Raw genomic sequence first — 26,999 nt, 5'->3', positions numbered from 1 at the left:
GCTGCATCAGCCCCAACGACCTTCCTTCTTCACTAAACAACAAGTACAATGACATGTGTTCAGGTGCCATATCTGGGGGCCATCATGACACCTATTATTTAATAGATACGTTCATAGATACTAGATATGTACTTAAATCTAGTGATGGGTGAATTTATCGCATTTCGTTTCGCTGGAAAATTAGTGAATTTCCTGCAAAAGTCGCGAAACTGCGTCAATTTTGACCCCGGCATTAAATCAATGGGCGTCCGAATAGTGTTGACGCATGACGGTTTTGAAGCGAGCGAGTTTTCCGACGCGTGTCCAAAATTTATATTGTCCCAAATTTTTTTGATTCGGGCAAATTTTTGCAGGAGTTTCGCAAATTCATTCGCTGGCAGCGATAAGCGGAAATTCAAGGCGAATTCGCGTCTGTCAAATTTATTCGCCCTTCACTGCTTAGATAAGTCAGTGGATAGGTAGGTAGACAGAAACAGTTGTATACAGTGTCGGACTGGGACACCAGGGGCCCAACAAAAAACTTTACACCAGGGGCCCACTCAGTAATATTATTCTTCCTCACTTCAGTCCTCACTAGTCTCTTTTCTTTACATACTGTAATGCTATAATCTATTATTCCATCAATTTAGCCTTTTTGTTCTCATAGAAATAGGGAATGGCCTTGAAATAGGCCAAATGTTTAGCAGCATGAGGGTCCACTGACACCTGGGCCCACCGGGAGTTTTCCTGGTTGTATAATATCACACCTATGACATATTTAGTTATTTGACAAACTCCATTCACACAGGACATTTTAGTGGTAAGCAGAGACCTCCCTGGCAGAGCAAGAAGCACACTCCCAAGACCGGAGACAAGACTGCCTGACGGTGTGGGTGTGCCGTCAGTCACAGTGCCGATAGGGGGTAGGCTCGGCACCTTTGCCAAAGCATGGACCACACTCATTCAAGACTCTTGGATCCATGAGGTGGTAAATCGGGGCTACCATCTAGAATTTTCCTCAACTCCCCCCCCCACCGTTCCAATACAGCCTATTGACCCGAAGTTAAAAATTTCAATTTTTTTAATAAATTTCGATTGGTCTTTTTTTATTCGAAATTTCGAGTTGATGGAAGTTTAAAAAAAAACTCTCATCACCTCGAAATTCAACCCTTGATAAACCTGCCCCTTAGTGGCTACAGGAGTTGATACATTTCTCAGCAGTATCTGTGGAATATTCGCAAATATTGTATCAATTCTAACAGCTGCCTTTAATGAAACCCAGGGATTCTGCTCAGCAGGGACAAAAATAAGAAATGTATCAACTAAATGTATCGATTTGAACAGTTAAAGGGTCAGCTACCCCCCCCCCCGAGCTGCTTTAGAAGGTGAAAAATGAAACTTTACACTTTAATATTAGAAAAACGATCACAAATAGAAAATAGAAAGTAAATGGATAAAGTCTTTATTTCTGGTGAACAATCTGAAACCACCTGAATTGAAAAATGTGTTCAAAGGTGAACACCCCCTTTAATTGGCATCTTTAAGTGACATTGGTGAAACTGATCATATTTGAGTGCTGAGAAATCTTGTGTTCTCCATATGATTCTTCTGGACACCGTGCAGCCAGCCTTCCCCTGGCGCCCTCCCCTCCCCCTACCTCCGAAAGCAGTTTTTTAAAGCGTGCGCCGCTCTGGAAGCAGGTTTTTAAAGCGTGCGTGAACTACCAGCAGGTCCGCAGGGGATGTGGACCCTGGTACTATTGCACCCCCTGCTCCTCCGGCAGTTCCATCACTGAGCAGGTTTTGGTCAACTGCTCCTGCAGCATGTTGTGGACATATGGTAGGCCTGACTTACTGCTAGCTGAACCTGTGCAACCCATCTGGGTCTTTTTGGGGTTGGATGAGGGCAATTAGGGTCAATGCAGGTCTAAAATTTTCAGCCCACTTATTACTAGTCTCTATTACAGATAATCATAGGATGATTCCAAGGATGCATTGAATCCAAGATTTGCTTTGGGATTCAGACAAATCCCAGAACTTTTTTTTTTTGTTGCAGTATTCAGATTTGGCCAAAACTTCAGTGTTCAGTCAAACCAAATCCAACTTTGTTACAGGCTTTTCTGTTCACATTTTTGTTATCCTTTTGAAATTTTAATATGTAAACAAGGATTCAAATTCAGTTTCAAATTTGTCGACATTCAGCCAAACCCATAATTTAGCTTGATGGATTCAGCCCATGCCTAGGTAGAACCAAATTGTGTTTTACGATAGATGGGCAGAGAACCAACTCATGGTTTTACTGAAAGCAGATTAATCAAGAGCAGCAGGGTACGTGACTGAGTGCCAGAGCGCAGTTCTATTCATCACTTGATTTCTCAGTCAACTTTTCCAAGAAATGAGTCAGATCTGCAAACTTCCTTGTTACAATTTCGCACAAAGAACTGTAAATGGTATAATGTCTCATAGGAGAAATGATGATAGGTAGATTGGCAAGGCAAGCATTGGCACAATCCATTATTTGGTTCCTATCACTTCTACAATATTTTTGTATTTCTGTGGTTTTTATTTGTTCCTTTCAAGGGAAATATTAAGAGAAAGTCCAGACTAAAACCATCTTTTAACTCTCCAGGGCACATTTACACTGGATAGGCGCAAGCTTGAGGTGTGCTAATGAACCATACATTTAGCTCAGAGGTGTAACGTAAAGTTGCATATGACAAAAGGCAAAAAGAGCAGCTTGTTGCCTTTTGTTGCTTGTTGCTGATTATTGTTCTTTAGTTTAATGCATTCATGCAGCTTCAGCTTTGTGACTCAAACATTGTTTCAGGACTACTTATTCACATTGTTTTTAATGACTTTGTATTAAGTTATTACTATTTAGAGGAAGCATGTAGACCCAACTTAAACATCATGGTGACCCATTTTTGGATCCCGACAGAGGTTACGCATACCTTATACCGCCCATAACTTAATAAAATGTATTTCTATAATCAGATTTCTGCCACTAGGTGGTGCATTCAATAAAAGCTAAAAGCAATAAGTTAAAAAAGCCTCCCTGATGGAACCCTTGAAAAATGGCATTGCTGCAGAGGAAAGCAGTGAAACCAGCTCTATCCTCTCTAGCTAACAGGGTTGACACCTTTTTTGGAAATACCATACCAGTCTCTCTGTCTGTCTGTTATTTCACTTCCCTATTAGTAAGTGATATCAGATCATATTTTCCCTTCAGAGATTCATTTGACACTGCCCTAGGCATGGCTTCAACCACCCCCGTCCCTACCTCTTTGTGTCCTGGTCATGACTGTTATAGGGCTCCTAAATCTCTGGACTTGTACATTAAATGCAGTGTACTGTCACAAATACCCTGATTTTACATGTTACTGGATTTTATTTTATTTTTGTTATAGTCCTTTCACGTTCTAATGCATTTTGATTGGAACATTTCTTTCATTTACGTTTTTTTGCAGTTAACACAATTTTTACAGAAAAACTCAGACTTTATGACCCGTTTATGACCCAGCTTAGATTTTTGCAGACTTTTCTTTTTTTTCCACTGGTGCCCAGAAATCAGTGTTTGACTGTACAGCATTTGTAGCTGTATTCCTTTTTTTAAGCTTTAGTTGTGAGATATATATATAGTGAATAAAGTACCCCCTTTTGTAAAATATAAGGATATTATAAGTTACCGAGGAGTTTCATGACCATATAAAAACGCAAGGCCGAGTGTTTTTATACAGGTCAGGAAACTCCGAGGTAACTTCTAATATCCTCATATTTTGCAACTGGGGGTACTTTATTTATTATAATACACAAGTTTCAGTGAGTCATGTGACAGAAATGACATCAGAACTCACCGTTTATAACTGATGACATCAGAACTCACCGTTTATAAGGATATAATTTACAGGATATTCATGGCTTTTGTGTATTATATATATATATTGGTCTATTGCCTATGGCAGGTGTTCAGGGCTGTCTCTTGCCCCTGCCAGTGTTCATGTTAACATTGTGAAATACAGAGTGATTCACTCACTGATACATTCTTACTAACATCATCTGTTCTACTGAAAAGGAAGCTGCCTATTACATCCTGGTATTCATATAGTTAGTCTGTAAAACTTAATAGTGCAGCTGCACATAAGAGCAATGCATACTTTAACTCAGGGCTGCCCCCCACATGTAAATCTGTCTGTTGTGACTGCTTAATTTGTGTAAAATTTAAAAGGTATCAATACTGAGATTAATTGGCCCCTATATTGTTTAAACCTCAAATTCAAACATTAAAATCCTGCATTGTTCACACCTGTAATCCCCCCTGCATTGTTCACACATGTGAAACCTCTATTGTTTACACCCCGAATGCACTGTACTGTTCACACCTCAGACCCAGACTCAAACTGCCCACATTGTTCACCTGTTCACACCTCATACAACTGCTGCATTGTGTCACTGTATGTAACACACTCTGAATTGTCCATCTTAGAGTTTTCCCTGTCTCCTGCCTTCCCTATGCTCCCTGTGTGTGCCATACTCTGTCTGCCCTATGCTCCCTGTGTGTGCCATACTCTGCCTGCCCTTTGCTCCCTGTGTGTACCATACTCTGTCTGCCCTATGCTGCCTGTGTGTGCCATACTCTGCCTGTCCTACTCTGTACCCTGTGGGACATGAGCCTTTTGGGTTTGTTCTGGGGTGTGTTAGCATTTGGAAATTGTTGTTTGGGGTCTCTAAGGTGTTTAAACATGTGCTGGGGGGTTGCAGTGTTATCCACAGGGGAGGAGGCAGCATATGTATTTAAGGGTATGTTTATGGAATATTAAGGGTATGACTTACATTTTTCACATATGAGTGATATCCTTGCAGTGAGCACCAACCATTTGTTTTTTTGGTGTGTTAACACCATTAATGTGGACATTGTCTTAAAAGTTCTTGAGATAATATAGTTGTGGTTTAAATGGTGGTTTAAAAGGGGGAGTGGCTTCCATTATCGGCCTTCCACCACGCAGGCCAGAAAAATTCTGGCCCTCGGTACCACAGAAGTTGGACAGCGCTGCTTTAACTATATATGTCTTTTGTACACTACATCATGAAGGAAACTAAAGGGAGAAATTAAGGCATATAAAACATATTTATTATTATGCACCGTGCATCAGGCTGCTGCCATTCCAATATACGTAAATTCTTCATATTTCTTTAGAGGGGATTGGCAATGTTTGGGGTTGGGCTGACCAACCTGAAAAGCACTTTTGTATGGAAAGTTGCATTTGGCACCCATTCCTTGCTGCACTCCTTGTTCTATCTTGTGCTTCATCAGCACCTTTCTCCGATTACCAGAGTGAAAAGGGGGTGGGGGGGGGAAGGAGGGGGTTATCCCTGAACAGATACTTTCTTGAGTTGGTGAGCATGGGATTAGGGACATAGGCCCATATTCACTAAGCTGTTGTTTATCAAACACAATAACGTGTTCTATAGCCTGTCTTCTTAACCCCATGCCAGGATTGATTTCCAAAATCAGCAACCATGATCCTATGTAAGGTTCTCCTGACATCACACAATTATGCTTAATCCTAAATTATTTTCTATAAACAGAGAAATGTAGCTAGTGGTGTAACTAGACGAGGCTGGCCTTTCCCACAAACTATACATGAACCATCTCTGATAACGTGCAATAAGCAGGTAATTGCCATTCCGGGAAAAAGGGATGATTTGGTCATCACAATGGAGTATAATGTACGTAAATGACTTAGCTGCATGTGGGTGTATATTACATACTGTGAGCACCACAACTTATTATTAACATATATTTATATAGCGCCAACATATTTTGCAGCGTTGTTATACCATAATGTTAGTGGTTTCAAAGTTAATTTTAAATGTAATTGCAAGCAGTGACTGTGACTTTCTGTTTTTCTGTTATTGTAAAATTAATACAGGTATGGGATCCAGAAACCCATTATTCAGAAAGCTCCAAAATTACGGAAAGGCTGTCACCCACAGACTCCATGATAATTAAATAATCCAAATTTTTAAAAATGATTCCCCTTTTCTCTGTAAAAATAAAACAAACTAAGATATAATTAATCGTTATTCAAGGAGGAACCAGCCTATTGGGTTTATTTAATGTTTACACGATTTTCTAGTAGATATGAAGATACAAATTAAAGAAAGATCCATTATACGGAAAACCCCAGGTCCCAAGCATTCTGGAAAAAAGGTCCCATACCTGCAGTAGTAGTAGTAGTAGTGGTAGTAGTAGAAGTCTCCTTTAGGAATATTACGTTTTTTGCTTCTGATACATTGTTTCAAGAGTCAGAACCAGCTGTGCAGAGAAAATAAACAGATAACGCGATTTATAGCAATTGCTACAAATAACTTTGAAACCAATGAAAATGTATAATTTACATTTTATTTCATTAAGCAAAATGTGAATGTGCAAAAAACTAATCATTATATGTAAATACCCACGGGGTTATTTCATTTTCTAGGGTCACCAGCCGTGTAATAGGATCATATTCCCTTTATGCCAGTTATTCTCTGATTTTCTTCGAAACAGGTATATTCCCTTCTTTCTTGTGGTCAGCGCATGAAATGAAATCTGTAGGTAACATGCCCATTACTTCTAGGGAGGACATCTCAGAGTATGTGTGTGAATGTATGTGCGCATTTGTATATGAGTATGTGTGTGAATGTATGTGTGCATTTGTATATGTGGGTGTGTATGTGTTGGGTGGCAGTGTGTATGTGTGTGAGTGGGGTTCATGATAACATGAAATAGTATGCAGTGTATCAGAACCCTCCTCTCTTTTCTCTTTCTTTTATTTACCCTTTATCACCCCCATCTCCAGTTTGCTTCACCGCCTCTTTCATCTTTTTTTTTTTTCCAATCCCTCTCCCCCTCCACCGTGTTCCTGATCTCGGTCCATCGCAGTTCACGTTTCCATAGCAACCCCATGGAGTTGGTTTGGGAAGTTTGCTGGGAGATGGAGTGTTTGTACAAACTCTGGCTGAACTCATTTCCTCTACAGAGAGACCGACTGTTACAAAGACCTGGAAAATTACTTGACAGGTGTCAGGGGGTCCATCCTGAGCTTTTTCCCCAACTGTTGTGTTTCCCCCTTACCTCTCCCAGACACCCACCAGTTGCCTTCCTTTAGGGTGGTGGCAGATGTGGCTATTATCGCCTCTTCTTCGGGTGACTAATCTCCCCTAAATGCCTTCCCGCCAGCTAGAATGTAAATCCCCGGAGGGATGGCACTCGAAACCCTTCGTTGTCCAAAGTTGCCTCATGAGGAAACTTCGGGCGACTTCGGAAAGGCCATTCCAATGGTGATTTAAATTCTAGCTGGCAGGAGATTAGTGGCCCGAAGAAGAGGTGACTAATCTTCCCCAAGTAGCAGCGTGCCACCACACTTATAGTGACACACCTTTAACACCTGCTTGAAAGTGGCGTAAACATTTGGAACAAACATAACTTTTTCATTAAGAAGTTTTATTGCATACATTGTGCACTATAACTATATATATATATATAATATATATATATATATATATATGTATATATACTATAAACTATAACATTCGCAATCGCTATCCCACTGTCACATGAAGGGCAAAGGCAAATGAATTCCAAACTATTTTTGCTAAGGTAACCAGAAAATTGTACCTGCTAATTGGTTGCTATGAGTTACTGCTCCTGCGCAAACTTAGTGCCTTTTATAACATAACTCCATTAGACTCCTCTCTCTTTTTCTTTTAAACCCTAAATACAATAAATGATGAAGAAGTGGTATTCCGTGAGATTTACTCAGAGCCACATTTACATTGTGGATGCCCCACGGCCTGCAGCCATTCGTTACCCCCGTCCCCTCCCCTTCATTCGTGCACATGGAATAGAACTATAGAGGAAGCAGACTCCGCGGTTGCAGGAGGACTCAGGGAAAAGGGGGGCCCAAACCAAAGGGTCTGTTTCCTATAGTATTGAAATCCCCCTCCCCATCGCTTTCTTTTTTCTTAAATTGGCGTGGTGGGGGCAGTTTGCGCAGGAGTCCCTATGTGCACCAGGCCCTCCAAATATTTTTCTGGCAGGTGGCCCGGCCCCAGTGCACATGGACAAATTTTCATCATTGGGTCCAGAGCATTGGGGATTGGGACATGGGAAATTTTTAAAACGATCGTATCTCCTGTGCATCCCCAGTGTTTCTGAACCAATGCTGCAATGGTTGGGCAGCATGCCACCCCCTAAAATCCTGTTGCCCTAGGCCCTTTGTGGCCTTTCCACAAATCTGGGCCTGGATTTACTGAGAACCCAGAACCTTTGAAAATGTCCTCAAAGGGGTCGTTGACCTTTAAGTCAACTTGTTTGTTAAAGAATGTTCTGTTTTTAGAAACTTTTTAACTGGAATTCATTTTTTTTATTTTTATAGTTTTTAATTATTTTGCTTTCTTCTTCTGCATCTTTCCTGCTTTTGTGTCACTGACCACAAAACTATTGCTCTGTGAGACTACAATATCATTATAACTTTGTATTCATTATTTTCCTATTCAGTCCCTCTTCAATTCATCAGCAGCATGCGCCCAGCCACATCGTCTGCCTAATTGCTAATTGCACTCAGTTATCTCACCCGCTTACATGCCGATTGGGACAGGGAAAGTGTATGCATGTGTAGACATGGGGGGGGGGAGCGGACAGACTGCTGCTGGTCTAGGCGTAGAAATACGTTCACCTTCCATCTCTTATTCAAACCATATCATGGTTACTAGGGTAAACTGGGCCCTAGCAACCAGATAGCTGCTTAAAATTCCTTACTGGAGAGCTGCTTAAAGGAGAAGGACAGTCATCCTGCAATTGGGGGGTGCCAAATGTTAGGCACCCCAAGTGATTGTATTGACTTACTTGAAACCCCGAGCCAGGTGCTCCTATCAGCAGAAAACTGCACCAGCCCAGGGTTATACCAGTGAGCACCACGAAGCGATCCTCTTCTGGCTTATTCTTGCTTCATATTTCCAGGTGCAAACACATGCACAGTTGGACAAAATAGCTGACTAACTTAACTTTAGTTAAATTTCGGCTTTTTATTCTACTGTGCATGCGCAGCCGCACAAAGAAAGACGGAAGTGATCCATGGAGCTTGCTGGAATAAACCTGGGTGCAGTTTTCTGTTGATAGGAGCACTGGCCCGGGGTTTTCAGGTAAGTCAATGCATTCACTTGGGTTGCCTAATATTTGGCACCCCCAAGTTCAAAAAACTAAAGTAACAAATAATTAAATCATTCTTTTTTCAAAAAAATAAAGGAAGACCAACTGCACATTTTCTCAAACTATCACTATACTTTTGAAGCTATGTCTTCACCATACTAAAATTAATTTAAATGTGAACTATTCCTTTAAAAAGGAGTTTTCTTTTCACTATGGTATAGATCTTTACCTGATTTGGCCTACCACTTGGGCCAATAATTGTATGACATGGGGGAACTTTACAGATACAGTGCCTACCCTGCCCAAACAAGCTGACATACTGATCAGTAAGTGCTTTATTTTGGGCACATACTGGGTCTGTATAGAACAGTGGTCCGAAACCATGGAGATGCTTCCTGGGGGGCAGAACCTTGGATGAAAAGGCCAAGACTAAAGCTCCCCATAGACGCAAAGATTTCTGTTGCCGAACGACCGATTTTAGGGAAGCCAGATCAATCCTTCAAAATTATCGTGCGGTTAGTGGTATTCGAACGATCGTACATCTTACGATTTTTCGGCCGACATCTGTCAGGAAATTTATCGGCCAGGTTAAAAAATCTTTGTCGGTCCCAGTGGAATCTATCTATGTTTGCAGGGCCAAGCAGGCAGCTCCCCTTTGTTTTCCTGGCAAATTGGTCTTTTTAGTTGATGGTAAATTCGTACGATCGTTCTGAGAAGATCGTGGTCTCACGATCAGGATTTAGAAAAAATTTTTTACTTCTTTAAATACACCTAAAGGCCCAACTTAAAGGTCAGTTAGACTGAGATTTTGAAATGAATGCTTATTTGTTCCCCTTCATGTTCTTGGACTATAGGTAAATGACTGACACAATGACATTTTCATACATCTGTAAACTACAGCACTTATTATCTTCCTACTTGTCTATATAAGTTGCCCACCAACTTAAATTGTACGGACCTTCTGTTTCATTGAGCACTTTATGTTAAATATAAATGTATTTTTGCATTTACTTATATTCTGGATTTATATTCTTTATATTGATCTTTCTATTATTGTACTGTTTTAATGTACAGTGCTATGTACACAAGTGGCTCTGAAGACTATATAGGATGGAGTCAGTTCTACACCAACACCAGTATCATTGTGCAGCTTGATGTAACACCACATTTGTTACATAGTCCTGACTCTCGCTTACACGCTCTGTAACTGGTGGGCACCCATGTGGAACAGTTCAGATACATAAACAGGGGGTTCTCTAACCACAGCAGCAATACAGGTTGGCAAGGAAGTACTTTTATGAGACTATGAAATGGTGCAATCTAATTATCTATTGATGGGAGGCATGTGATTTTAGGGTGAACAGATGGCAGACTGAAGCTCAGCAACTTTGGACCCTATGGAATGCTGATGGTCAAATAGAATTAAGGGCAGGGCCTTCTCCTAGATGAGAGGATGTTTCCTGGAATGCTTGGTTGTATTCCATGTCCAAATGAATATAACCAAGCATTCCAAGTTAAATATAATGCAGGGAGTCAATGTTCTTGTTCTATGTCCTATGCTTAGAACTGATAAACATATTCTTCTTTCTAAAGCAAGGGCCAACCTTGAACCACAGCAACTAGGGTCCATGGTCGCATCCACTGCACCAGTGTGTGTCTCTCACCAGCACAGAGAGCCCCCCAGCTACATACGTTTTGCTCTGCTCACAAGGCAGATTCTATTAGGATCCACAGCGTAGAACTCACATATGGGATTAATTAAGATCTTACACACACACACAAAAAAAAGTTTACAATAGGAAAGCATTTAACCTCTGAGATGTCAGGGCAGCCTCACTGCAGCGCTGGGGTGGAGTAAAGGGTCATGTAAGCTCTGGATGTAACTTAGTAGATTTGGGAAAGCAGCCCTGCCGCAGCCTTGGTATAGAATAATTCAGACAAGGACTAGATAGGAGAAAAGAAAACGGTTTAGTTACGTCTTAAAGGAACAGTTCAGTAGAAAAATAAAAACTGGATAAATAGCAAAATAAAAAATGTTTTCAATATAGTAAGTTTGCCAAAAATATAATCTATCAAGGTTGGAGTGGCTGGATGGACTAACATAATAGCCAGAACACTACTTCCTGCTTTTCAGCTATCTTGGTTTACACTGATTGGTTACCAGGCAGTAACCAATCAGTCACTTGAGGGGGGCACATGGGTCATAACTGCTGATTTTTTTATCTGAGCTGAATGCTAAGAATCAGTTGCAAACTCACTGATTAGTTATGTCCCATGTGGCCCCCCTTAACGTCGCTGACTAACTCAGAGTTAGAGAGCTGCAAAGAAGAAAGTTGTGTTCTGTTCTGTTAGACATCCACTCACTCCAGCCTTTATAGATTACATTTCTGGCTAACTAACTATATTAGAAACATTTTTTATTTTTCACAGCCTATCTATTTACGCAGTTTTCATTTTTACACTGAACTGTTCCTTTAAAGCAGAGGAGCAGTTATATTAGAGCAGGAAGCAACAATGCATAGTTTTGTTGCTGCACAGTTGTTTCCCTTCTCTTGCTGAGCTTTCTTCTTTGCTAATGAATTCTCTTAAGGGTGCAAAGGCCTGCTGTAAAGTAATCATTGGGTTTTTTAAACAGGATCTTGCCCCAGTATGGTCTGACCAGTGTGACCATGCCCAATTGCTATAATTCACTTTTGTTTGTCAAGGCACAAGGGCAATCAGTGCAGGGCAGGCCCCCCACTATCCTTTTAAAGTGTGTGTGGGGGAGGTTTCTTGAAATAAAGTATAATACTTTACAATTTTATTGTTGCTTTGTGGCATCTGTGTGAAGTACAGTTATCTACTTACCTCTGAATATTTCTTATTCTTATTATAAAATGCCAACATATCCTGCAGCACTGTACAACAGATGGATGTACTCATCAAGAAATAGGGTCTTTGCATTGTGAACTATACAGGCAGTGTTCCTGGGCCAATAAACTTTCATGTCTTTCCATTGTCTAGTTCCTTATTTTTCTACTGTTGAGGGCCCCATCTAGAGTGCCCTTACACTCTTAGGGCAGGTTTCCACGGACGATTCCAGCGCGATCAACAATGCGACACGATCCGACAATAGAATTACTTACCTTATTTCAGTCGCATCCGACGTGACGCCTGCGTTTTTCCGCAGCGCGTTGGATCGCGCCAGAATCGTCCTGCCCTTATACAAGAGAGCAATAGAACTAATAAGGGGCATGGAATATCTCAGTCATGAAGAAAGGCTGGCAATGTTTGGATTGTTTACATTGTAGAAGAAGATCTTCAGAGAGACTAGGGGCCCCGTGTATACATATTTTTAAGGATCCATACAATGAACGCTCCAGTACCTAATTCACCAGGAGATCTTTTCAAAGTATATGATTTCAATTCAAAATAAAGAAAGTTTCATTTCAAGTCGCACTGTGATTTTTTTCACAGTGAAAATAATCCTAAAACACTTGTACTGGGATTGGTGGCCCTTTAGCAAGTGAGAAAATACAAGGCTACCCAACTTCATAGCATGAGGCAAGCTAGACACTAGATAGGACTACTTGAATCAGAAGGTTGAAATTAGTGAATTTGTGCATTGTTGCAACTGCAACTACTATGTAACTATGTAACACCACAACTGCACACTCCTATGTGCCAGTGCTGTATTTGGGTTCATTGCTGCCCTAGACACTGAACCTCTGACCGCCCCTTCACCTTGGCACATACGCAATACAGCCTGTCAGTTGTGAAAGAACGGGGTCCCCCCACCCCCCGCCATTCTCAGGAGGCAGACTGGGGGAATTTTATTTATTAATCTTTGTTTTCTATATAGGCACCCAAGGGCAGCTCTTCTAAATCTTCCACCCTAAGCATAAGCCATTGGATGCCTGTATAGTAATATGGCCCTGCTCTGTTCACAAGGGCCTTTTAATTACCAAGGGCAGGTGGCAGTTACAAGGCTCTGAATGATTTTTTTTTTTGCACCCCCCCCCCCATTCCCAGTGGCATTTAATAGCCAGGGCAAAGAATGTAAGAGGACTGTTGAGAATGCATAAGAAAAATCTCATGCCTGTGCTCCCCTCTCCTACTCCAGCCACTCATCCAGAGACATTACTGTCATTCTTTCTGTTTTATCCACAGCTGTACCCGTAGTTTGCTGTTCTGCCTCTAGTTGGGGCTGTCCTATAACACTGCATTGTTCTGTTAGCAAAGTGGTACCAGCCGCTGAGTGACAAAGGACATCTTGTTCTGGCACCCGACATTTCCCAGGCTTTGATCTGAGCATTGGATCCAAACAACTATTTGTCTTTAAAAAATATGTTCTCAAAGGCTGTTAGATAAATGGATACTTTGTCTGCAACACTGGGATAAGGGAACAGTTATGCAGAACAACCCCATATATTTCAGGGTTCTATGTGTGTATAAATATTTGTATATAATACACAAAAGCCATGAATATCTTGTAAATTATATCCTTATAAACGGTGAGTTCTGATGTCATCAGTTATTAACGGTGAGTTCTGATGTCATTTCTGTCACATGACTCCCTAAAACTTGTGTATTATAATAAATAAAGTACCCCCAGTTGCAAAATATGAGGATATTAGAAGTTACCTAGAGTTCCTTCGGCCTCGTGTTTTTATATGGTCATGAAACTCCTCGGTAACTTATAATATCCTTATATTTTACAAGGGGGGTACTTTATTCACTATATATTTACTTATTATACACTACAACTACTGAGGTTTCTCAACAAATTGCCAAAACAGACCTCTAAACAGGAAGTAAGGCACTGCTTCCTGCTCTAATAGAACTGTTTCTCTGCTTTAAGTATTGTTCTTAAAAAGCATTGCATTTATCACTCATGTATTATAAGTGATCATGTACCCCCTACTGTAAATTATAAGGATATTAGAAGTCACTGAGGGGTTCTGTGACCATATAAAGGCACACGGCTGCAGGCTGAGTTATACAGGGAACTCTGAGTATCACTCATGTATTATAAGGGATAATGTACCCCCTACTGTAAATTATAAAGCTATTATAAGTCACCGAGGAGTTCTGTGACCATATAAAGGCACAAGGCTGCAGGCTGAGTTATACTCGTGTATTATAAGGGATAGTATTATAAAAGACATGTATCTCTGTCAGTACAATTAATAACATATTTTAAATGTTACAAGGTGTCGCAAGGGAGGTTATAACTCATGACATCACTAAGCAGTAAGCACCATTTATAAGAAGACAATGTATAGGTTGTAACTAAACATTTTTAAGCACTATGGTAACATAAACATCTATACATTGAAACTGTTTAGAAGTCATTTTCTCACTGGGCTCCCTATATGTCTTTGGGCTCCACAGCAGCGACTGTTTCCTTTAAACTTACCCCTCTGGTCCTTGTGTATTATAGGGCTATATTTTTTCACTTTAAGATCAGAAAGATAAACGGGTCTCACCACACCTCCTACTTCCTGGGTTCTAGGTATTTGTCCTTTGAACAAATGTGTAAGACATAACAGATCACCCTTGCTTAAACGCTTCCAGCTGGGGAGAAAAGTACCATTATCAGTATAACCACTCAGATAACTATATTCTCATGTGTTTAAAATGCCAGACACTTAACATAAAAGGAGAAATGGTCACTATAGACTCACATTTCATTCCAGCGGGCCCGTGCTGCAGAGCTTACACTCAGTGAGATCCAGTCAAATATATACGTGTAGGGGAGAGAAATGCTCTCTGGGAAACAAGCAATGATTCTCACACATAAACCCCACATCTGGCAGCCATCTGTCTTCCAGGAGAAGTCTTTGGAGAGTTTAGCCAGGGGTGTCCTGTTGGAATTCAATAACAGTGAGAATGGCGCTACGTCACCCCCCCCCCAAAAAAACATAAGCATTATTAAAAGTGGTTACGTTTAAACTACAACTCCCAGCCAGTGGTTAACAAGAAATTATTGAACCACATTGGAAACAAATCTTTGGGAATATTCCATCTTTCTTAAACATGTGTAAGTGCCCAATGGACCCTCTACACCTCCTGTAACCCCCAATAGTCATATGGGCCTGCTTCCAACAGCCACTACAGTAAATGCTGCTTACTGGACACTCCCTATATTAAGAACTACAATTGCTATTGCAGCCCTTTCTCTAAGGGTCACAGTGGATATTCTTTTCTTTCCCATTGCGTGCAGCTCCTGCTATGTGAGCCCCCACAACATTTAGGGCCATAAACTTTTACCCATGATTTGCACCCCCCCCCCCCAAACCAGCTCAAAGGCAAAAGCGAAGCAAAGGCAAAAATATCCTGTTCTGCTTTTGTATGCACAGTCTCTGTAAAGCATTAAATGTGTTTGCTCTATAGAAATTGCAGATAATAAGTAATAAAAATGTTCCCCAACTGGAAAGAAGAGAAATGATCAAGGGAGACATTTATCAGATAGTGAGAAGTGTTTGAACAAGAGGTCACGCTCCGAAGGGGGCGACTCTGGGAATATTAGGATGGGCTGGACAGAGGTGCTGGATGCTAAAATACGCAATGCAGAAAGGTTCGACTAAGAAAGCTCTAACCCCTTGGGGGAAGCAACACCCTTTTATGACAAAACACAAGTAGAACAAATGACACTATGTAAAGGGATTAACCTATTATCTTTGTCACAGATAGGCTGAGGGTCATCTTTTGTACAAGATAAGAAACCCATAGTCTGGGTACTTCGTTATGTAGAGGGAACCCCAAAAGAAGGAAGATTTAAGATGCTCCTCATACCTTATATATAGTGACCCACAATAAATGCATGATCTGGACAACTATTTACATATGTATAGTAACTACCAACAGAAGAAGATTTGGAAAACTCTCTACATGTATGGGTCCTAATAAAGGCATGATATGAGTAGCTCTTTATATACAACCCAATAGTAAGAAGTTTTAAGATGCTCCTCATATATAGGCACCCCTCAATAAAGACATGATCTGGCTAGGTGGGTAGCTCTTATATATATAGTTGGCTAGTTATTTGTAAAGACCACTAAGCATAGGAATAAAGGCATGATCTGAGCAGCTATTTACATATATGGAGCCCTAATATAAGACAAATTTTGGCAATTATTTATATCAGGGGACCCTAAATAAAGGCATGATCTCGGCAGATCTTTACATGAATAGGGGCTCCCAATAAGACGACTTTGGCAGCTTTTCATATTAAGGAATCCCCAATAAAGGTTTGATAATGACACATATATAGTGAGCTGGCCAAAAAAGGAAAGATATAGTTCCCAAATAAAGTGATGATCCTTTAACAATGTGTGCCTGGAACTTCTGCTCTTGTCCAAATGCTTTTGAACGGTATAAAAAGTAACAAAAACAAAAAGAAAGTAACAGATAAGATTACAGACTAAACGTGGAGGAAACAACGTGGAGAGAAAGAGTGATAACACCATAACTTAATATTAGGCACTATGTCTGTTTTGGAGTAGTATAAAACCATAATATATTCACTTAGCAATATGCCACCGTCTTATTTTTCAAAAGGATACCAAAAGTCCCATTCATGCAATGTTCTGCAAACAGAAATTCAGATAAAATATGGCAATGGTATAGCAGTATACAGTATATACAGTATACCCAACAAATACATGATCTGGGTAGTTTTCATGTGTATATGATCACATATATATATATAGATAAAAAAGCGAAAAAGGACCGCACCTGCTCACCGCTCTCCCCTCAGGTCAGGTGCTCAGTCAGACAGTGTCCCCACTGTAAACACGACAAAGACTCGAAAGGCAGACGGCACTTCTGAAAATGGGGTTTATTGGAGTTCCTGCTGGAAGAACCTAACGTGTTTCGGGAGTTATCCCTTAGTCATAGGTCTAAGGGATAACTCCCGAAACACGTTAGGTTCTTCCAGCAGGAACTCCAATAAACCCCATTTTCAGAAGTGCCGTCTGCCTTTCGAGTCTTTGTCGTGATCACATATATATATATATATATATATATATATATATATATATATATATATATATATATATATATATAATATATATATATATATAATTTTTTTTTTTTTAATTATATACATTTATATATAGGGATGTCACGCCAAAAATATGAAGATTACAAAAGTTATTCATATATATAGGGTTCCACATGATCTTTGCAGCTCTTTACACATATAGGGACCTCCAACAGAAGGAGGAAAACAGCAATTCATATATAGGGATCCCCAATAAAGACATAATCTGAGCAGCTTTTACACACACATATAAATAATAGAACAGAAGAAAGCTTTGGGATGCTATATATATAAATATATATGTATATATATATATATGGATCCAAATGTGGATCGAAACATTGGAATGCACAGTGGAATAAATATTCACTAAAGAAAAATTGGTGTGCTGATCTCATTGACAAGTATATATATATATATATATATATATATATAATACACAAAATCCATGAATATCTTGTAAATGATTACCTACTCAGTGACTACTGATGTCATCAGTTATAAACGGTGAGTAGTGATGTCATTTCTGTCACAAGACTCACTGAAACCTGTGTATAATAATAAAGTACCCCCTGTTGCAAAATATGAGGATATTAGAAGTTACCTGACTTTTTGTCACAAAACAAGGAAGTATTTTTCCCCTTCCCACCCCTAATTTACATATTCAAATTAGGTCCGGATCGGAATCTCTAGCAAAGGATTCAGGGGTTCAGCCAAATCCAAAACAGTGGATTCAGTCAGGCCCGGACTGGCAATCTGTGGGTTCTGGCAAATGCCAGAGGGGCTGCTATAAGGTGCTATAGAAAGTCAGTATTTAGTGGGCTGGTGGGGGCTGTTTGGGCCTCTATGTGGGCTGATTGGGTCTCTGTGTACCTGAAATGCCAGGGCCTATTTTAATTCTCAGTCCAGACCTGGATTCAGTTCAACCCTACTTATAATATCCTTATCATTTACAAGAGGGGGTACTTTATTCACTATATATATATATATATATATATATATATATATATATATATATATATATATATATATATATAAATATATCTCTCAAAACAAAAGAAACATTTGGGCAGCTCTTTTTCTATAGCCCCATACATGTACCTCAATAGAAGAAAGGTTTGGGAAGTTTCCTATATTATTGGCCCCTCAGCAGAAAAGAAGAAACATCTGGGCAGTATGGAGAGAACCCCCCATAAAGTGACACACTGCGTACGTTCACGTGACTTCGCTCCCTTGTATTCTGCCCGGAGGACACAGTGTGAACCCCTTCCCGGCTCAGGTCACGCCTCTGCAGCACGTGATGAGGGAGTGGGCGGGGCTGAGTCTCTCCCCCGGCTGCTTAGTTGCTGATCTGTGTCACTGTGTGCGGTGCTTGCTCGGTGTGAATCTGACTTTCAGCCGCTGTGTGGGCAGGATTGGTAGGTAGGTACCCGTTATACTGGGCTGCTTCGGGAAGGGAATTTATAAAAGGGAGCTGGTATTTGTGTACTAGAGTATTCATGGCCATGCCGGGGGGAGTGGCAGCCATCTCCCCCGAGTACTGGCTAATTGGCTTGATCTGCCCTCATGTATAGAGCAGGAATAATAATAATAATAATACTAGTACTAGTGTTAGTGTGGGGGAGGGGGTGCTGCTGGGCATCCACTGGGCATCAGAGTTTCAATAAGGAAATAACAGATCGTCCCTAATGTGCCCTTTAAAGTCTAAACAGGAGTGACCTGTGTATTCATTGGTGGATTAGCAGTATCAGTCATTTCCAGATTATTTTTGGGGAGGGGGGTGGAATAATAGGTGCTGGTTTCATATTATTTGCAGTAGGTAATGTCCGCTTCATCCCTATATTTTTTCGTGAATGGATTTACCCAGAGACTGGAGGGGGGGGGGGAGTGAGCTTGGGTCTATTACTATTCAACTAGCATTAATTACATTCCCCCCCCCTCCTTCCCTCTAATATAGAAACCTTTACATTCAGCCTGTTTTATATTTAAAAAAAAAAACCCCACTTCGTTCCTTTTTTAACAGCTGTCACTCTCATAGAGTCTGGTGGTTGTAGTTCAGCCTTAGCTGGAGCCCTACAGGCTGCATTAGCCAATAAAAACGATGTTGTTTGTATACAGCTGTACAACTGCCTTGTTCAGGCCTGTGGCGTATTCAGGTATTCAGCACTGGGCCTGCTTTCTGTAAAACTGAGCAGAAAAAGCTTTACCCCCCCCCCCATTCATATATATATAAATATATAACATTTCTGTTCAAACCTGCCTTTCCTAGTAAGGATCTTCTCTTTTGTGTGTGTATATCCCCTGCAGAGAAAGCTTTGTACTGGATAGAGGTCTGTGCTATAAAAATGCCTTCCCCTTTGTGTGCCATATATATAAGCAGACGAGAGCAATGGGCTTGTATAGAATTGCTAGCAAGCAGCACAGAAATCCGAGAGAGCTGTCAGACTGCAGAGCCTTGTTCCTAGTGACAGACAGTAGCTGGGGGGCTGCAGCATGCAGGGAAAATCTAAGGAATGTACTATCCTGCTAAACATCATGTGCTCTTGGAATTGCCTTCCAGCAAAGGTGGTACAAGCCTACAAATAAAACATTTTAAATATACATTTTTACAGAAAGCTCATTGGTTACAAGCTCTTGTGTTCACTGCCCTTTAAAATTTCTTTGCTGTGCATCATTTTTATGCATAATTCAACAAGGAGTTCAAAAGCTCAAAAGACTAATGATTTTGTTTGGGTTTCTTGTTTAACTCTGTTCATTGTGTCTTTTCCACTTCAGTCAGTGACAAGTTATTTTGACAGCCCTCTATGCCTTTACCCCCCCCCCCTTCTGAATTTTTGTTTTACCTTGTGCCTGTTATTGTGACATCCCTCCATGTATTTACCCTCGTTTTTATTAGCCACCTTATAGGTAATCTGGGGAAATGTCCATTCTGTGCCAAAAGCGAATTTGCAAGGTATATAAAATAGTTTATTTTCCAGACCAGGGCATTGCTTTAGAAACTCAGCTTGTAAAATATGCATCCCGTTCTATATATCTATGCAATTTTCAGCTTGCTGAGTAAAAAAAGAAATTGCCTGTGGGGGCTAGCAGGGCCATATTTGAGATTCTGGAATCGGGACAATTAGAGTAATTATATCCGTTACAGATATATTTGGTGATGATTTCATGAGATCATGGGGCTCCAGAGAAGCAGAAGGACAGTGGTACCAGCAGACTTGTCATTTTCCTAATGTGCCTTGTGATATAACCGTCAGCACTTCTGTATATTGTTCTGAATACCTGTGCCTGATTCTTAACTAATGGTTTTCGGTTCCCCTCGTTTGTTCTGAAGACAAGATCTTTCTATGGTTTCCTGTTGTATGAGAGAAGTCACACAGCAGAGTCTTCTTCCTCCCCTCCCGTCCCTCACACACTAAATCATCCCCTCTCCTCGGCTAAACCTCTTTAATCTGACAGACTGGGCACATCCTGCTCAAGATGGGCCACTGACCTTTTTGTATAACCCCTTCCAGGTATTGGCTTCCTGGGGAGCTTTGCCTGTTAGCTGTGGAAAGTCTGCAGTCCAGCTTTAGATTTTTTTGAAGAGTTTATCCTTCCACTCTCTCTCTCTTTCGGGTATACTGTGCCTGTTCCAAAATAGTTTACATGTCAGATAGTTAAAACCTTGCCTTTTTACTTGAACCCAACATACCAAGTGAATGAAAGCCTGCTTGAGCATGCTGTCATTTGCAGTACACCAACTGGAAGGCTGCTGGATTGACATTACTATTCAAAGTTAAGTAATTGTTGGTCAAGGTTTAGGGTCCATTGGCCAGAAAAGGTGATGAGCAGTTCTGGACTCTGATTCAAAATAGGCCCTGGCATTTTAGAGAGGACCAAACAGCCCAATAAATAGTGTCCGTCTATGGCATCTTACAGCAGCCCATTTGCCAGAATCCACAGATTGCCTGGTCTAGTCAGGGCCTGGTCATAGGAGATGTAGTTCCTGGACCCGGTCATAGGAGATGTAATTCCTGGGCCTGCTGTAGTTTAAGAAAATGACTACAATGTACAGAAAGGAACTATTTTTAATCCTTTTTCAGCAGGATTCTGATTCGGCAGAATCCTTCTGCCTGGCCGAACCGAATCCTAATTTGCATATGCTAATTAGGTGCAGGGAGGGAAATCATATGGCTTTCTGTCACAAAACAAGGAAGTAAAAAAGTTTTCCCCTTCATAACCCTTAGTTTGTAAATGGAAATTAGGATTCGGGGGTTCGGACGAATCCAAAATATTGGAGTTGGTGCATCCCCAGCCATAAGCACTGAATAAACTACATAATTCTTCCTATACAGGATGAGTCAATTTAGTGACCATTTGCTCTCTTTTGCAACTAGGAATAGAATAGAAAACACATGGAGTTGCTGGATAACAGTATCACTAGAGTTGGGCAGGAACTAATAAACAGTGTGTAGTGTGCATTTAACAGGGCAGCCAGCCAAATCTTAACTGTGCTACATAGTTACATGCAACAAAGGCAGAATGTATCCAGTGTTACAAAAGCGTTTATACATTAGCTGCTTCCCTGGTGAAATAATTACAAAAAAGTTTCACTGTGGAGCCACTTCGGCACCGCCCCCTTCTTTTATAGCATTCGTCTGATATTGTGGCACCCCCTTAAGTATTTAACGAGAAGGCCAGGCAATAAATTTGTCTCTGGCGTCAGCAGGGAGCAATGGATTCTATGGCCCAAAAGTTTAGAAAGTGTCTGGAATTATTATTGGTGTCAAGTTAACCCATTTGTATTGGTTGTTGAATGAATATGGTTAAAAGTCAGCTTTGGTGTGCACAGAATTGCTGTGCAGAGTTTTCTTACTGTATTCAAATAAAGCAGTGGGACAGTAGAGAAATGTATTCCAAAAACAAGGTTTTATTCAAAAAGAGGAAAGCACAGCAAATCCTTCAAAAGGGAAACCAGCACATTGCATTATGTTTGGCAACCTTGTATTAGCCACAGCAGCATGAGGGCTACAAGAATGATAACCCTTTTGATATCAGGTAAACTGTGTTGCTTTTTTAAGTTATGTGTGGCTTCCCCACTAGGAAACAATTACACATAACCAGCAGTTACAGTAGTCTCTAGTACTAATCTGCCAATCTCCATGTGACATTTGCCTAAGGGAGTTGGCCAATAATCCTTTACATGCAGTCAGCTGTCAAAGTTTTGTCCAATTATGCTATATCCTGATGTCTCTTGCCACCATATGGAAATCTCACACAAAGGTCTTGGGAAGTCTGGGAGACAAATTAGAAGCTTGTGCAGTCTTGCATCTGAGTTGCTATGAGAGAAGCGTGGGCATAGTGAATATAATATCGTCTGGACGCCAGTATGGCTGTGGGATAGTAGGAAGTGATGGTGCCTATAGTAACAGTGGGATAATAGTCTCTGGGAAGGGACTGTGACTGTGGGATAGCAGGTATAGTAGGGAGAGTTGGTGCCTATAGTAACAGTGGGATAATAGTCTCTGGGAAGGGACTGTGGCTGTGGGATAGCAGTTATAGTAGGGAGAGATGGTGCCTATAGTAACAGTGGGATAATAGTCTCTGGGAAGGGACTGTGGCTGTGGGATAGCAGGTATAGTAGGGAGAGATGCTGCCTATAGTAACAGTGGGATAATAGTCTCTGGGAAGGGACTGTGGCTGTGGGATAGCAGGTATAGTAGGGAGAGATGGTGCCTTTAGTAACAGTGGGATAATAGTCTCTGGGAAGGGACTGTGACTGTGGGATAGCAGGTATAGTAGTGCCTATAGTAACAGTGGGATAATAGTCTCTGGGAAGGGAGTGTGACTGTGGGATAGCAGGTATAGTAGGGAGAGATGGTGTCTATAGTAGCAGTGGGATAATAGTCTCTGTGAAGGGACTGTGACTGTGGGATAGCAGGTATAGTAGAGATGGTGCCTATAGTAACAGTAGGATAATAGTCTCTGGGAAGGGAGTGTGACTGTGGGATAGCAGGTATAGTAGGGAGAGATGGTGCCTATAGTAACAGTGGGATAATAGTCTCTGGGAAGGGAGTGTGGCTGTGGGATAGCAGGTATAGTAGGGAGAGATGGTGTCTATAGTAGCAGTGGGATAATAGTCTCTGGGAAGGGACTGTGGCTGTGGGATAGCAGGTATAGTAGGGAGAGATGGTGCCTATAGTAACAGTGGGATAATAGTCTCTGGGAAGGAACTGTGGCTTTGGGATAGCAGGTATAGTAGGGAGAGATGGTGCCTTTAATAGTAGATGTAAAAATTGCCCCTGTAAAGGGACAGTGACAAAAGTAACACTTTATATTAATATTTTGCTGCTTGTAATGTTGTAGTACTGTAGGACATTATTTAAAGGGATCCTGTCATGGGAAAACATGTTTTTTTCAAAACACATCAGTTAATAGTGCTACTCCAGCAGAATTCTGCACTGAAATCCATTTCTCAAAAGAGCAAACAGATTTTTTTATATTCAATTTTGAAATCAGACATGGGGCTAGACATTTTGTTAATTTCCCAGCTGCCCTTGGTCATGTGACTTGTGCCTGCACTTTAGGAGAGAAATGCTTTCTGGCAGGCTGCTGTTTTTCCTTCTCAATGTAACTGAATGTGTCTCAGTGGGACATGGGTTTTTACTATTGAGTGTTGTTCTTAGATCTACCAGGCAGCTGTTATTTTGTGTTAGGGAGCTGCTATCTGGTTACCTTCCCATTGTTCTCTTGTTTGGCTGCTGGGGGGGAAAAGGGAGGGGGGATATCACTCCAACTTGCAGTACAGCAGTAAAGAGTGATTGAAGTTTATCAGAGCACAAGTCACATGACTTGGGGCAGCTGGGAAATGGACAATATGTCTAGCCCCATGTCAGATTTCAAAATTGAATATAAAAAAATCGGTTTGCTCTTTTGAAAAACGGATTTCAGTGCAGAATTCTGCTGGAGCAGCACTATTAATTGAATCATTTTGAAAAAAAAATTTTTCCATGACAGTATCCCTTTAAGGGCAACAGCACATCAATCGCCCATAATACATCTTGGTTACGTGGTGCAGCTACTTCTCAAAGTAGCCCAAAGTATCCTTGAGAGGAAACTTTTGGCAGATTTGCTGATTATGTTCCTCCACCGGCAATTTGTGTTTTAGGGTGGAAAAGAAACAAGGGACATTTTGTTGCCACAGTACTATGTATCATACGCCTAACTGCAGCTAAAAGTCCACAGGGCCTTGCACAGTCTGATTTGCCCCATGCCCGACCACCACTAAAGACATCCCTTGTTGTCCCACTGGAGACTTAAGTTTTGTAAAACGCTGGGAGTAAAAATATTACAAGGAGAATTCAATGGGTTAATTTGTTGAAGGGCTTTACTAGCTTGTAGCCCTGGAGCTACAGGAGGTGGATCAACACTTATAGCTCAGACCCCCAATTTCTACTTCCCCTGGAATGTGTCAGTATTTGTGCCTAGAGATATGTGCATGTATATTACACAACTAAAACTAAAATTCTGCTTAACACATGGTTTTGTTTAAATGTCTCAAGTCTCCCAGGACTGTGTAATGAAGGAATTTACCCTCCCTGGTGTCAGTGCCCTTCCACCCACTTACTTTCCTCTTTCCCCAGGGCCAGTCCATCCTGCTGTGTACCCCCCCCCCCAATGCTGCCGGACATCCTCTCATGGGCCGGCTAGTGTGAGATGGGGAAAGGTCAACACTGTTGGCCTGAAATGCTTGTGCTCTGGGCTTGCCTGTGGGGACACAGAAGCAGCAATAGAATGCGCAATGCTATTACCACTTTTCTCCAAATTAGTGGCAAATAACAATAATTAGTGCAACACCCTCTTTCTGCCAGTGCATTCTCAATTCCTCAGGCATTTTGGCACTGCTTACCCAGCCTTCATATAGCATTATTACTGTGTATACGCTTACGCTAGGGAAACTTGTGAGTTTCTCTAGGGCAGAGATTGATGCGCCTGGCTGAAACATTTTGTTTTACCCTTCAAATGCCAACTGCCAGCAGAAAAATAGCATTGTGCAGGCGAGTTTGTTCCAGTAAGTCTCAAGCTGACAGGGCAGAGGAAATTGTTTAAAAACAGGAAAAACAGCAGTAAATATCTCACGTGTTAAGCAAATATAACTGCGGATGCCATAACAAGCTCATTCTTGTTAGTGTGACCTTTATTTCGGTGGTAGTGTCACTTTAAACTGCAGCAGGAAATGCAGAGCGTCAAAAATAAAAAAAAAATAAAAAGGTTCCCACTCAAAAAGCAGCATGTGAAATATCCTGTATCTTAAAGCTGATCTAGGTATGTCAACTTTAACATGCAGCCGTGAGTGTGGATGAGGGCAGGCATTCATATAAGAGCAGTATGTCTGCCAGCCATTGGCACACTTTCACTGCAGGTCTGGCATCTCACACTTTGCTGCTGGGAAATGGATTACTGGAAGAAATTTGTGTTTAATTGTTATGTCACTGCGCCCTTTAATTAATTTGACATTAAATTAACAAAGCCAGGTTTTAATTAGTTCTTAAATGGCAAACGTGTCTTGGGGATTTTTTTTTGTATTAATTGCACAATATGTCTCTGGCTTTTAGACACAGAAATGTAGTCTTTTGCTTTATCATCCAACTTTCGATGTGTTAGCTATCCCTGGAAAGCCATCGACCTTCAGATGATGCCACTCATCCTTTGCTTAGGTTTATAGACCATTCAAGTTTAAAATAGATAAGATACAATAACATGCATATGCAATAAAAACCATAATTTTGTTTATATTTAAGTATCAACCTGATGTTTGTTGACAAGCAAGGTATCTCCTAGGGTTGCAGTTGGGCAGTGTCTCATTAAATTGTAATGAGCAGTCTCACAGAATCTGCTCAGGTCTTTTTACGTTTTTTAAGGCCAACCAAATCCAGTAGAATTGCACTATACAGGTATGGGACCTGTTATTCACAATGGTTATTCACAAAATATAAAGAATAAATAATGAAGACCAATGGAAAAGTTGGTTAGAATTAGTTAACATAACATACTAAAAATCAACTTAAAGTTGAAATCTACTAGAAAATCATGTAAACATGAAATAAACCCAATGGGCTGGTTTTACTTCCAAAAAAGATTAATTATATCTTTGTTTGGATCAAGTACAAGGTACTGTAATATTATTACAGAGAAAATCTATTGTAAAAATTTGGACTATTTGATTATGATGGGGTCTATGGAAGACAGCCTTTCCGTGATTTGGAGCTTTTTGGATAATGGGTTTTCAGATAACGGATCCCATATCTGTAGTCAAAAGTTTGTTATTCCATGTATTAGTTTGGAGGCCACGGCATGTACCCTAAGGTCCACCAAGGCTGTGTCACTGAGCTGCCCTCTGAGCACACAAGTTAAGCCTTCACCTGATCTAGAGGTACAGGTTGTAGTATTGAGTGATATCCACTGAGGAAAGTAATGTGATCTTAGGTGGGCAGAATGCTGATGGAGGGAGAATCTGAGAGGAGTAGTACCTCCTATTAATGAGGGTTTCAAAATGCCATTTAGGGTCTGTACCTGCAGGCATTATAAAGCTAGTATGGTTATTCTAATCATATCACCCAGCGGACGCCTCTTTTCCCAAGCAAACAAATGGGGCGCTGCATTTCATCATATCCCTGGCTCTTTGGTGTTGTTGAAGTCAACTCATGTAGAGTTCTTGTGATAACCTGTCTGGAGTTGAACCAGGGACCTAGTGTTCCTTTGCTCTTAGCATTCCCACCGCTCTATGCGAGCAGACAGCTAAGGCCCTGGTTCACTCCTTTGA

At 40.8% G+C, this 26,999-nt stretch overlaps 1 protein-coding gene and 1 long non-coding RNA gene across 7 annotated transcripts in view; one reads left to right on the top strand and one right to left on the bottom strand.

The window, feature by feature from the left end:
* The window catches only part of septin9.S (septin 9 S homeolog), a 115,557-nt gene that overhangs the window by 67,938 nt on the left and 20,620 nt on the right, over positions 1 to 26,999 (top strand). The window contains exon 1 of one of the 5 annotated variants that reach the window (XM_018237625.2): positions 18,461 to 18,615. The exons of 3 other annotated variants lie outside the window; for them this stretch is intronic. In XM_018237625.2, the coding sequence (XP_018093114.1) occupies positions 18,498 to 18,615 (118 nt within the window). In that variant the 5' untranslated portion in view covers positions 18,461 to 18,497. 5 annotated transcript variants of the gene reach the window in all.
* LOC121399110 lies at positions 6,196 to 18,469 on the bottom strand. 2 transcript variants are annotated; one of them, XR_005964759.1, is made up of 3 exons: positions 18,299 to 18,469; positions 14,838 to 15,017; positions 6,196 to 6,294 (listed from the first exon to the last, which is right to left on the bottom strand). It is a non-coding gene; the product is annotated as an uncharacterized LOC121399110 (long non-coding RNA). The 2 variants fall into 2 exon arrangements; XR_005964758.1 differs by lacking the exon at positions 6,196 to 6,294 and adding an exon at positions 14,261 to 14,727.

The sequence above is a fragment of the Xenopus laevis genome, chromosome 9_10S (genome assembly GCF_017654675.1).
Source record: "Xenopus laevis strain J_2021 chromosome 9_10S, Xenopus_laevis_v10.1, whole genome shotgun sequence".
Lineage (NCBI taxonomy): Eukaryota > Metazoa > Chordata > Amphibia > Anura > Pipidae > Xenopus > Xenopus laevis.
The sequence above is the reverse complement of the archived record's forward strand: the minus strand, read 5'-3'. Positions and strand labels throughout refer to the sequence as shown.